This window comes from Argentina silus (genome assembly GCF_951799395.1).
Source record: "Argentina silus genome assembly, chromosome: 6".
Classification (NCBI taxonomy): Eukaryota; Metazoa; Chordata; class Actinopteri; order Argentiniformes; family Argentinidae; genus Argentina; species Argentina silus.
The window spans coordinates 1,597,228-1,609,408 of record NC_139660.1 but is presented as its reverse complement, the minus strand read 5'-3'; the positions used below and the strand labels follow the sequence as shown (position 1 = coordinate 1,609,408).

The following is a 12,181-nucleotide window of genomic DNA, read 5'->3' as shown; positions in this document are numbered from 1 at the left end:
CAAATCACAAATCTTCACCACCAGTAGCAGACCGAGCAATCTGTGGGCTGCATGGCCGGTGGTAAAGAAAGAAATGGGCCAAAAACAGAAAAATGAGAGACGCAGTGCATTCCTCCTCCTCCTCCCCCCCCCCCCCCCCCCCCCCCGCGACCCCCTCCACCCGGGTCGGGTGAAAGTCCAGGGTCCAGTCCGTCCCTGTCCACCACAGTTCAAAATAACCTCACTCACTAGATTCTGGTCACAAAATGTGTTTATTGGGATGTAGTAAATGAAGGCACTGAACAAAGACAATCATATGACCTCCCTGGTCTGTAATTGATTGACTATGAATGTTTCCAACAGCAACATTAGTATGACACCATGATTAGTGCATCTGAAGAGAGGGTCAGTTCACAGTTCCTCTCACAAGAGATGAATGATAAGAGAATTAATTAATTTGAAACGACAGGAGTCACTAGGCTCCTCAGTGAGGCTGATCAAGTAACAGGACTACTAGAGGTGGATATTCTGCTCAGTGTGTGTGTGGTCTGAACTATGACCATCGTCCTCCTCAGGGCTGTGTGTAACGCAGGTATCTCTTCCCAGAAGGCACCTCTTTGGTGGTCACACCATTTGGGAATAGGGCTGCAGCTTCAGCGTCAGAGAGAGAGGGAATAACCATGACCTTGTCACCAACCTGAGAGAGAGAGAAAGAAAGAAAGGAGTGAGAGAGAGAGAGTTACATACACAGCCCTTTGAAATAGGTGAATATTTGGTAGCAGAGTGGAGTTCAGGTGTGTGTTTACCTTCTCCAACAGGTGTGTGAGCGTGCATGTACAGTAGGCGTGTTTACCTTCCAGTCGACAGGTGTGGCCACCTTCTTCTGCGCGGTGAGCTGCAGAGAGTCGATGACTCGGAGGATCTCGTCAAAGTTCCGTCCTGTGGTGGCAGGGTAGAGGATGGACAGCTTCAGCTTCTTGTCTGGACCAATCACAAACACCTGGGTAGGCGGGACCAGAGGAAAGGGGTTACACCAACATCACCGGTGCCTTCACATCACAGAGATGATTTTCTGCCTTCATGTAGGAATTCTGTCTGCACACGTGTGTGTGTGTGTGTGGGAGAGACACTCACGCAGCGGGCAGTAAGGGGTACCCCGTCCTTGTCCAGCTCATCAGGGTCAAGCATGCCCAGCTGAACAGACAGCTGTCTCTTATCATCAGCTATGATGGGGAAGGGAAGTGGACTACCAGCCTCCTCACTAAACGCCATCACGTCCTACAGAGAGAGAGAGACACACACGGGGGGGGGGGGGGGGGGGGGGGTGAGATGATGATGGAATGGAATCACCTCATTCCATGAATTACAATGAGCCCGTCCTCTGATTTCTACCTCCGCCAGCCTCCCTTAGTGTGGAGATGGTGTGATGTTAAATGGTGTGAAGTGAGGCTGTTGTGTTCACAGGCCTGTCCCAACAGTGGTAGTGTTCTCAGGGACACGTCTGGACGTAACAGGCTTCTCTAACATCTGGACATCAGACAAAGCAAATAGTCCCCACTGTGGGAAGAAGACTCTTATTCTAGTCACAAGGGTTCAGCCAGAGGGGTGTGTGTGTGTGTGTGTGTCTCTCAAAAAGGGAGAGAAAAGAAGGGGGGGGGGTGACTCACTAAGATAAATACAAAACATCCTGATCAAAACAGTGAAAGTCTTCCTAGAGCCTTTCAGGAACAGCTGCTGTCCAAGCAGATATTAAAAAAGAGATTTCATACATTATTCATGACAGTTTTTGTAGCTCATAAATGAACCCAAAAACCTGCACTTAACAAGACGAATTCACTTTCCAAAAACAGAACTTCTTGGTGCAGAACTTCGGAAGGAGGCGGTGCCGTGTTACCCTAGCAACCTACACTTTCTATCCAATCACTAAGGGCCCAGTGTCTGATTCCAGAACTTGGCTGGCGAGTTGAACTATTTTCCTGTTGGACCATTGAGGCCAGAGAGGGAGGGACAAGGTATTGTAACTCAGCTATCTAGCCAATCAGAAAGGGCCCTGTGTGTGTGTTTTAGGGAGTGGCCAGCCTATTACTGGCTACTTGACTCCTCCACTCCCCTCAATACAACATGGCCATCTGTGTACGCAGTTAGAGCAAGATGACATGGTGCCAAAACTGATCAGGTCCTGATTCTCTTTCTCCTCTTTTGGCTCAAGTGAAGAGGACATTCAGCAACTCTTTGAGGACAATGGAATTGATTAAATATTTTTTGTTATTAAAAACCAACGCGATTTCAGCCTGTGGCCTTCATCAGGGTTTTACAGAAGGAGAATTGCAGGAGGCTTTTCTAAACAGTATTTCAAGATGGGTTCAGGGACCCGTCACAATGGGGAATACGAAACAAAACTGTAAATGAGTTGCAAAAAAACGTTGAAAGTTCCTCTTTAAGCCCATGAAGCCTCTTTAAGCCCATGAAGCCTCTTTAAGCCTGTACGATCATCAAGTGTTTGCAGTTAAGACAAGGACGCGTTCAGGAGATCTGCAACGTTACAGAACGTTCAGATAAATTGTACAGCAGTGATACAGTACGGTTGTGGGAGAGTGTTGAGATGCAGCCATCTGTACAGCGTTAAGCCTTGTCTGTACTGTACAGATGGGAGGGATCTCACAGGGGATTTAGACAGGGGGGGGGGGGAAACATGCTGTTACTGTTTAGATATGGTAGTAAATCGTTGAGAGGCTGCATGTGTGTGTGACTGACCTTGCTCCAGGCGAGGTGGTCTGCCACACTGTCGATGGACAGGGCAATCATCTTCACATTCCGCTTGGTGAACTGATCGCTGACCTTGGCGGCACATGCCAGCTCAGTCGTACACACGGGGGTGAAGTCCCGAGGATGGGAGAAGAGGACACCCCATCTACACAGGAGAGAGAGAGAGGGAGAGAGAGAGAAGAGTGGGGAGGGAGAGAGAGACAGAAAAAGAAGAGTGGGGAGAGAAAAGGAGGAGGTTGAAAAGCGAGTGAGGCAGAAGGAGAGAGAAAAGAGAAATGAATGAATGGTGAGCCTCTCGGGAGGAAATACCACAACGAGTCCTAGGCTGGAGCAACAGGTGGCTGGGAGTCTGGGCAGAGCCAGGGATAAGTCAGAACTAAACCCCAGCTGCATGTGGGCTTGTACAGCAGAGGAGGAGCAAGGAGAAGCATGGACATCCATTTACAAGCAGCTCAAACACTGAGGCTCCCAAAGTGAGCATTTCATTGTACAATCTACAACTGAACCCTGTGCATGACCTGAACCCTGTGCATGACCAATAAATGAGTTGATTTGACTTCCTGGTGTTCTTTCTGACGAGGGAGCGCCGTATCTGAACACAGAGAGGTACAGTAGCGAGGTGCTAGTGACCATACACACATTCTCATGCTTCTGTTCTCTGATACTCTGACTCAGTGTGTGTGTGATCATCTGATCAAGAGGGGGAGCAAAAAAAAACAGAATCACATGATCCCCTGGAATGTGTTTGGCCAGCGTTGCAATGGTGTGTATCGAAAACCAGGGACAGGAAGTTAGTAAAAACTAGTATAACAGGAAACTGATACCCTTTCTCTGTTAGAAACTCGATTCCTGGCATCCTCTCCTCCATCCTCCACTTGCTTCCTACTCAAAACACGTTGGAGCAGGAGATCAAGGTTCCTCCCTTTAGATATTCTCCTCCTAATGTCTTACATCATTCCAAAGGGACAAGGTCATGAACCAAAACAGAAACTGGTCATAGTTCATGACCGTGTCCTTTTGGAGTGATGTAGGGCCCCATCTTAATGATTAGAAACTCGCGTCCTCTCCTCGCGTCCTCCACTCGCGTCCTCCACTCGCGTCCTCCACTCGCGTCCTACTCAGAACGCATTGTTGTGGAGAGAGGAGAGGACGCAAGGAATCGAGTGTCTAAGTATTGAATAAAAGGTCCAATATCTGTGTGATCATCTGAACAAGAGTTGGGAGGGAAACACCCAGAGTCAGGTGACACCATGGAATGTGTGGGCGGCCATTGTTGCAACGTTGTGTATCGCAAAACAGGAACCGAAAAACCTGTTTGAATAAACTGATGCTCTGTTTAATGCCCACACCTTTCTGGATCATAATACGGCCCTTTATCAATTGTTAGAAAATCGATGCCCTCTCTGCTATCCTCCACTCGCTCCCTCCCCAAAACGCATTAGACCAAAACATCTTGGTTTGCACCTGTTCTTCACAAAGGGAATTAAACCACACACACACAACAAAAAGCTAAAGTGAAAAGCGAAAATACATTTTCAAAAAACATTAAGTAAAGTACAGCACCAGTCAAAAGTCTGGACACAAACTTACCAAGAGTGTGCAAAGCTGTCAAAGCAAAAGGTGGCTACTTTGAAGAATCTAAAATATAAAACAAATTCTGGTTTGTTTAACACTTTTTTGTTTATTACATAATTCCATGTGTTCCTTCATAGTTTTGATGTCTTCAATATTAATCTACAATGTAGAAAATAATGAAAATAAAGAAAACCCATTGAATGAGAAGGTGTCCAAACTTTTGACTGGTACTGTATATATGAAGACAGTTTCATGTTTGAGCTTCATTGCTGGTGTTTTATCCCATAGTGAAAAACAGGTGCAAGCTTTGCACCTGTTTTTCTGGTACAAACACTTAGAAGTAAATGTGGGTCTAGAAGTCTAGCATCTAACAGCAAGGCTCTCCCTTATTGTCACAAGCGAGGATGAGCAGCATGACATTTTAAAACAATAGGCAATTTGTCTAACAATTGGTGGCCTTCTGTGGGACAATAGAGTCCAAGTTACATTGTAGGCAGGGAGCCAGACTTGGGTCATTGTTTCCAATCAAATAGGTTGTATTGTGTTATGTTTCATAATTTGTCTGTATTGAGTTTATGGGCTGCACTTTAACATGATCACTTTTGGCTCGTCATTAATGCAACGCTATATGTTGCACTTGTAGACCTTGATTAACAATGTTGCAATCAGAGTAGTAAGGTAGAGAATTGGTTGCATTGCAGTTGGGAACTACAGGGGTGCGGTAATTACAGGATCAGATTGCCAAAACCTCATTACAGAAATAACATCTTCCAAAAAGAGAAGTTTTGAACAGTCTGCAAAGGAAGGGCAACAAAGAGAGTGAAACACTGGGTCTGCCCTTCCACTTCCTCCTTTTCCATTATGACCGTAAACAGACAGAAATCAGAACTGTTCAGTGGCAACCGAACTCTGCCGTACAGGGTTGAACTCTGTGCAGAATCAAACAATCACTCAGCCCTATGGCAGGAAATGCTTGAGCTCCCGCCCTATTGCACACGTATTACTCACACCGAATAAGTGTAACAACTGTATGTATGCGAGAGATCGCCACATCTATCCGCCCCTTATCCCTGACCATGACCCATACAGCCCCTACGACCTCCCCTCATCAAAGTCTGCTGTCATCTAACTACATCCATGGCCATGTTAATGATTAAACTGAACTGGTCTAGACTGGGAATACACTTAATTTAGCATCATTCTGTTGCGTTTGGTCACCTATCGCACCCCTGAACTTGCGTGGGGTTAGTTCGATCATGCTTATATAACCAGTCAAACCATATCGGCTTTGTCTAAATCCAGTGTGTGTGTGTTATGTAAATGCTGCCCGCTCTGCTTGTCTGTTGATACTGGGTCAGTAGACTGGATGCCAACTTTGCGGATCTCTCTCTCTCTCTCTCACAATGCCAGCCTTGTTTCTCATTGGCACTGCGTAACAAGGTACAAAAAAAAACTTATTTTTCCTGCACTGTTATTGCTCAGCCCACGAGGTGTCGTGTGACACCACGTTTTATTGAGATGTTCTGCTGATCTGAGATCGGTGTTCAAGGACCTTCACCATAGTGTATCCCATTATGATACAAACTAAACATTTCCCAGATCAGTGCATGATTAGGGAAGATTATATCTCCGAACTGGTTTGGTCTTCCGCATATACTGGTCGCCCAGAGCTTTTTCTCTTCTATATACTTAAACACAGCTACTGTAAGACATGACACAAACAGAATTGATGTTGTAACTCAAGAACACAACAGGCTGTTGCAAACTACGACTGTTGCACACTCGGTGGCAACTGTTAGAAAGTAACAGCTCAAGTGTCATCGATGCACGTTGAAGTTCAAGTTCAGATCGCACTTACGAATCCCCCAGGAAATCGTGGAGTTTGATCGTCCCGACGGTAGTCTCAGCCTCGAAGTTTGGGAACACGTCTCCCAGCAGAATCCCAGGCATGGTCGCAGTTCTCTGTCAGTGAGGAAGGGAAAAAGATCGAACAGTAGTCTAAAGAGTATCTGATGAGAGCAGGGGGGGAGGTTGCTGTTACACACGGCCCTGCTTAAATTAAATGGGAGGGGTTAAATGTTAAATAAACCAACAATTGGACAAAGTCTGAGGCACAGGTGATTTCTGTAAAATTGATTACTCTTTGGTAATTGGTCTTCATGGATAAGGATCATAGAAAATGATTAGATTAGATTAGATTAGATTCAACTTTATTGTCATTGTGCAGAGTACAAGTACAGAGACAACGAAATGCAGTTAGCGTCTAACCATAAGTGCAAAAAAGCAGAAAAGTGCAGTGTGAACAGTATATACAGGTAGTGCAGTATATGAGCAGTATAATAGTGCAGTATAAGTATAAGTAGTGCAGTGTAAGCAGTATATGAAGTAGCATTAGCAGTAGCATTATAAGCAGAATAAATAGAATGCAGTATGAACAGTGTAAACAGCATATGAGCTGTATAGGCAATGCAGTATAAGCAGTATATATGTATTAACAGTAACATTACAGTAAATAGCAGAATAAATATGGAATGCCGTATGAACAGTATAAACAGGTATGTACAGATATGTGCAGTGTAAAATATAAGGATATGTGCATTATGAACAGTATAGACAGATTATGAACAGTTGAAAGCGGAATGTTGAGCAAATATTAATCAAATATTAATTTATGTTCAAGAATGTTAGCTCAAATGTAGCTTAATATGTTATGAATAAGTAATATGTATTTCATTTTATGACAGAGCCAACTATTGTTTTTCTATGATAATAATACAGCCGTTTGCATTCAGGTGGCATTCTTAAGACTAAAATGCCCTTTCTTGCCTTTAGCTTCACTTACAATCACGTGATCTGCACCCGTAGCCTTTCCAACGACACACATTTCCCACTGTGCTTTGCGGTAGGAACAACAAAGATGGCGTTTCTGGAAAGTAAAGGAAGACGTGAACGGTATTGTCACCTGTGAGAAGATGAATTAAGAAGAGCGACTACCCTCATTGACACTACTGACAACCTGCCACTGCAGTGAAATTGGATTATACCGCCCTGAATAAAGCCGAACTAGAAACAAAATGCCTTCTCCGAAAGCTAAAAACAACGCCGGTCGCAGCGGCGGCAGCCCTACTATCGGAAGCAGCACCAACGGTCGCTACGAGTTCATGTCGCTAAACCGAACCCCGCCACCCCACCTTCTCCAGCGCCAGGGCTCCGACCCAAATACAGCCCGGCTCCGAGCCTCGGAGAGCCCTACTCGGCGTCGAGGCTCCGGTTCATCAACTTCCTCCACTGGGGCGCAGGGGATGCCCGAAGAGGATTGTATGCGACTCAACCCGTCGTTCTTTGAGATTGCGCTGAGCTCACTCCTCGCCATCGACCTGTGGCTCTCCAAGCGGCTGGGGGTGTGTGCCTGCGAGGACTCGTCGTGGGGGAGTATTCGCCCGTTGATGAAACTGATTGAGATTTCGGGACATGGAATCCCGTGGCTGGTCGGGACTGCTTATTGTCTGTACAAGAGCGACACTGCCGCTGGACAAGAAGTCATGCTCAACCTATTCATGGGTAAATAATATACGTTTATATCAGTGGTTTTGTTGGGTCACTGACTGGGTCAGTGTGTTGGTGCGTATCTCCGTAGTCCGAAGTGGCTTTCCTCTCCCTCTCCTCTCTCCTTTTCTCCTTTTCTCCTTCCTCATCTGCATTGATGTGAACAAAAAAATCGAGACAGTTGAAATTTCCCGGGACACATCCACTTTATTCCGCTTTCAACTGTCATGCGGTTTCAAATCAGTGCAGATGAGGAAGAGAGGGAGAAGCACCAGTGGTGCAGTGCTGGTAGACAGTTGCCACCACACCCCCTGTCATGCACCCCCCCAAACCCCTCCCCCTTTCATAGTTCAAACACACACACTTCACGACCTACACCATGTTTTATTTTTCTTCTCTCTCCCTGTTTTTTTTACCCTTTTTTGTGTCTCTTGTGCCAGCTCCTTCTCACCTGTAGCTGCCATCCTTCTGTTCATCCTGCCCTTCTTCACCTATTCCTCCCCCTGACACCCGCCCTCCATCTTTTCCTCCCTCCCTCCATCCCCTCCTCCAGAGATCTGTCCATCTCTGCACCACGACTCACCACAGCTTGGCTAAGGTGATACATGTTTAATATCTAAAGTGCTTTATTTTATCCAGTAGGACACGCACGCACACACACACACACACACACACAGAGTTGCTCATCTGCCGTACTCTAGCACATAGCCTAGCTTAGGATAAGGCAGTGTTTGTGAGAGTCAGACTATTCTCCATGGCTCTGCACACAGCAGGTAGGCAGTGGTGCAACGAGTCACCGACACCAGTTGCTGACCCAGACAACTAGACAAAAAACAGGTTAACTTACGGTGTGTATAACAGAGGGATACCTCAGCAAACACACACACACACACACACACACACACACACACACACACACACTCCAGGCTCACACAGGCTCCAAAAATGGCTATTCCAGAAATACACTGTATACTCTCTCTCCCCCCCCCCCCCCCCCCCCCCTTGGGGCGTGCAGATAGAGAGGGGCATCTGCTGTGTGTCAGGAGTAGGAGACGGCTAGGAACAGGCTTGTCAGGCTCGGGGTTTGGGGCTCGGGGCCCGGGGCAGCCTGCTAAAGGAACACTGTGTGATTGGTTATTTTGTCTGTGGATAGACTTTAATTGATAGCACAGGATGGGGTTCAGACAGAAATGCATCTACAGTTGGCACGAGGGAGGGGGGGAGGGAGGGAGGGAGGGAGTGTAACTATCTAGAGGAGAGCAGACAGTTATTCTAAGATAACACCCAAGACCGTCTGCCCCCATTCTGCAATGAAAAGCAGCTGGGTTCATTTCAGTCGTTTGTGTTCTGGGGTATACACTGAAGTATCTGAAAGAGCCTCAGCCTAATGAATGCTAGTTGATTTCTCGAAGGTCTTGTCTGAGTGTTGAAGTCCTTGCGCCGCCCACCGTGTGGCGATGTGGTCCCCGGGGGGATGGAGCGAGGCTGTGCAGTGTCTTGCTGTGTGTCTTCTCTCTTGACTCATTATCTGCTAGTTCTGAAGGGTCAGCCTGCACTCCGAGATCAATAGAACAGATCAGATCATCTGCGCAGCGCCAAGCTCAGGCACACCATCTGTGTGAGTGTGTGTGTGTGTGTGTGTGAGAGTGAGAGAGAGAAATTTCTACATGGAGAGTCTGTTGCTGTGGGATGCGGTGCAGTCAGATGGAGGAGACAGGCGGTCCTGTGTGTGTGAGAGAGAGAGAGAGAGTGAAGGGGAGGGGAGCGGGGGGGGGGGGGGGGGGGGGGTAGAGAGACAAGCCTAGTGCTGCTGCAGTCTTTTCATCCCGGCGGTGACATTATATGCTGGGCTTTAAAGAAGCAGCTGGCATTGGCCACAGTCTCCCTTCCGGCACCAAACTCACACACACACACACACACACACACACACACACACACACACACAGTGTCAGTCAGGGGGCCAGTACTGTAGGTGGAGGTGGGGATCAAAGCAGGGTAGAGTGTGATTGTGTGTGACAGACAGACAGACAGTGTGATAACAGCAGCCACAGCAGTCTATTACCGGCTGGACGGCCTTCAGGACTCACACCTGGATGACGGTGGGGACGTGAAGATGAGAGAACAAGATAGAGAATATTATCTTAATGTTATGACGCTATCTTTTGAATTGACTAGTCGTGTGTGTGTGTGTGTGTGTGTGAGGGCGGGTGGCCGGGCATGTGGGTTTGTTTGCATTGTCGCTGTGTGTTTATGTAAATGTGTGTCATGCTGTGTGAGAATATCCCTATTTGTTTGTTTGCCACTGTGTGCCGTGGTTGTGTGTGTTGGCTGTTTTCTAACATGTCATGTTTTCTCTCTCTCTCTCTCCTCTCCGTCTGCCTCCTTTCCATCCCCCCCTCTCTCCCCCCTCCCTCCCTCTCTCTCTCCCCCCTCCCCCCTCCCCCCCCCTCCCTCCCCCTCCCCCAGCCCTGCTGTTAGACCTGATACTGGTCGGCATCGTGAAGGCGGTGGTCCGCCGGCGCCGCCCCACCCACAACCGCATGGACATGTTCGCCACCTTCTCCGTGGACCGCTACTCCTTCCCCTCGGGCCACGCCACCCGCGCCGCCATGTGTGGGCGCTTCGTCCTGGCCCACCTGGTTCTGGCCGCCCCCCTGCGAGTGCTGGTCCTGCTCTGGACCACCCTGGTCGGGCTCAGCCGGGTTCTGCTGGGCAGGCACAACGTGACTGATGTGCTGTGCGGGTTCGGGATGGGCTACTTCCAGTACAACCTGGTGGAGATGCTGTGGCTGTCGTCGCAAGGGCTGCAGGGGCTGCTGGGACAGCTGGGATGAGGTGTGTGGGAGTGGGGGTCGAGGTGGAGGTGGGGGTGGGGGTGGGGGTGGGATGGAGGAGATAGACCAAGGCTCTGAGGTTCTAGTCAGAGCCTGCGATACTGAGAAGGGTTGGGAGGGGGGGAAGGAGATGAAGATGCCCCCCCCCCTCCCCCCCTCCTCCCATACCAACCCTGCTCTCATTGGCTGATCCTGCCCTCTATGTCACCATTCATCATTATTCACCATTGCTTTAGTAATATACACAAGTTTGAAATGGAATTCGCCGAAACTTCTAGAACTTTCAGCCTCAAAACTCACCTCTGAACAGAACATCCTCCGGTGACTCACCGTCATCTGCTGAAAGAGTGACCACAATGAACATCTGCGCCAAATCAACCAACCAACCAACCAACCATCTGTCCACAAGCAAAACACACCTCCACATAAACCCATCGATTCAGGAAAATAAAAGCTGAGAATAATGGGCCTGAACCAGAAGGCACCACACCATCTGCTGCATAGACCTGCAGCACTTCACTATACTGTAATTAGGTGTTCTTAAAAAAAACAATAGACTTTCCCTGAGTGATTGAGAGAGGGAGGGAGGGAGGTGTCCACCCGCTCAAACACCTCTGCTCTAATTAAATGCAGGAGTGAAGAAGAGAAGGAGGAGGAGGAGAGTGTAGTTGGTGAGCCTGGGGGATGTGATGCCCCGGACACAGCCTCACTAGGGAGGGATAATGGGCTCAGAGGAGGCGGGGGGGGGCTTATCTTGTACCTCCATGTGTTGTTTTTCATCTTGTTTGGGAGGTCTGGGGCTCCGAATCGATGAAAGAAAGTGTGTGCGTGCGTGCGTGCGTGCGAGAGAGTGATTTGTGTGTGGAAGGAGAATGTCTGGCAATGCTTTTTTCCCTCTGGTGGGAAAAAATGTAGCTGTTTCTTTAAAAAAAAAAAAAAAAAAAACATTCATTTGGGTGTCTGTGGGGAACTCTGAAAAGAGCAGTACAAATTATCGAGGGTCCGTTTGTCTGACTGATCATTTGCTTCAAACTTTGTGGAACTTTCCTGAAACTAAGTGGCAGAGGAGTTTGATTTACTCACTGTGAAATAAAGTAATACATATATTGTAAGTACATACATTTAATCTGTAAAGGGCTTTAGGAATGAGGCTTTTCTAAAGGTGGGTTAGAGTTCTCTTTTCTTTTCTTTTAAGCAGCATGAGTTAATCAGTGATAGCGTTTCTCACCAGACAAGATGGAGTCATTTGAGTGTTGACGTCATTCCAGAAAGGCCAACACATTTCCAATAACCTAGACTACGTCTGGAGTTTATTCATTTGAGAACATTCAAATCTATTATTCCTGTGTGGGCCATATCCACGTCACCTCCCCTTATCCACATCTCTGAGATCCAGATTCGTATTATTAATAATAACATAACATAATAATATACTGGTCCTCTGTGGCTCAGTTGGTAGAGCATGGCGCTAACAACACTTA

The 12,181-nt window shown here is 47.5% G+C and overlaps 2 protein-coding genes across 2 annotated transcripts; one reads left to right on the top strand and one right to left on the bottom strand.

Annotated features, from left to right (window-relative positions):
• Nucleotides 1-232: 232 nt before the first annotated feature.
• Nucleotides 233-6,357, bottom strand: prdx6 (peroxiredoxin 6). The gene is made up of 5 exons (XM_083671005.1): nt 6,179-6,357; nt 2,734-2,890; nt 1,114-1,257; nt 833-979; nt 233-676 (listed from the first exon to the last, which is right to left on the bottom strand). Exons 1-5 carry the CDS (start codon nt 6,268-6,270, stop codon nt 551-553), a joined length of 666 nt encoding a protein of 221 aa, XP_083527131.1. The 5' UTR covers nt 6,271-6,357; the 3' UTR covers nt 233-550.
• Nucleotides 6,358-7,183: 826 nt separating this feature from the next.
• plpp6 (phospholipid phosphatase 6) lies at nt 7,184-10,700 on the top strand (the record flags this gene model as incomplete). Its single annotated transcript, XM_083672499.1, has 2 exons — nt 7,184-7,881; nt 10,333-10,700. Exons 1-2 carry the CDS (start codon nt 7,395-7,397, stop codon nt 10,698-10,700), a joined length of 855 nt encoding a protein of 284 aa, XP_083528625.1. The 5' UTR covers nt 7,184-7,394.
• Between the last annotated feature and the right edge of the window lie 1,481 nt (nt 10,701-12,181).

Bases quoted from the DNA above. Each gene is read 5' to 3' on its own strand.
- prdx6 (XM_083671005.1), bottom strand. From the start codon at position 6,270: ATGCCTGGGATTCTGCTGGGAGACGTGTTCCCAAACTTCGAGGCTGAG. The intron at 2,891-6,178 runs GTAAGTGCGATC...TCTCCTGTGTAG, and splicing joins CACGATTTCCTGGGGGATTC to ATGGGGTGTCCTCTTCTCCC. The intron at 677-832 runs GTAAACACGCCT...TCTCTCTCTCAG, and splicing joins CCACACCTGTCGACTGGAAG to GTTGGTGACAAGGTCATGGT.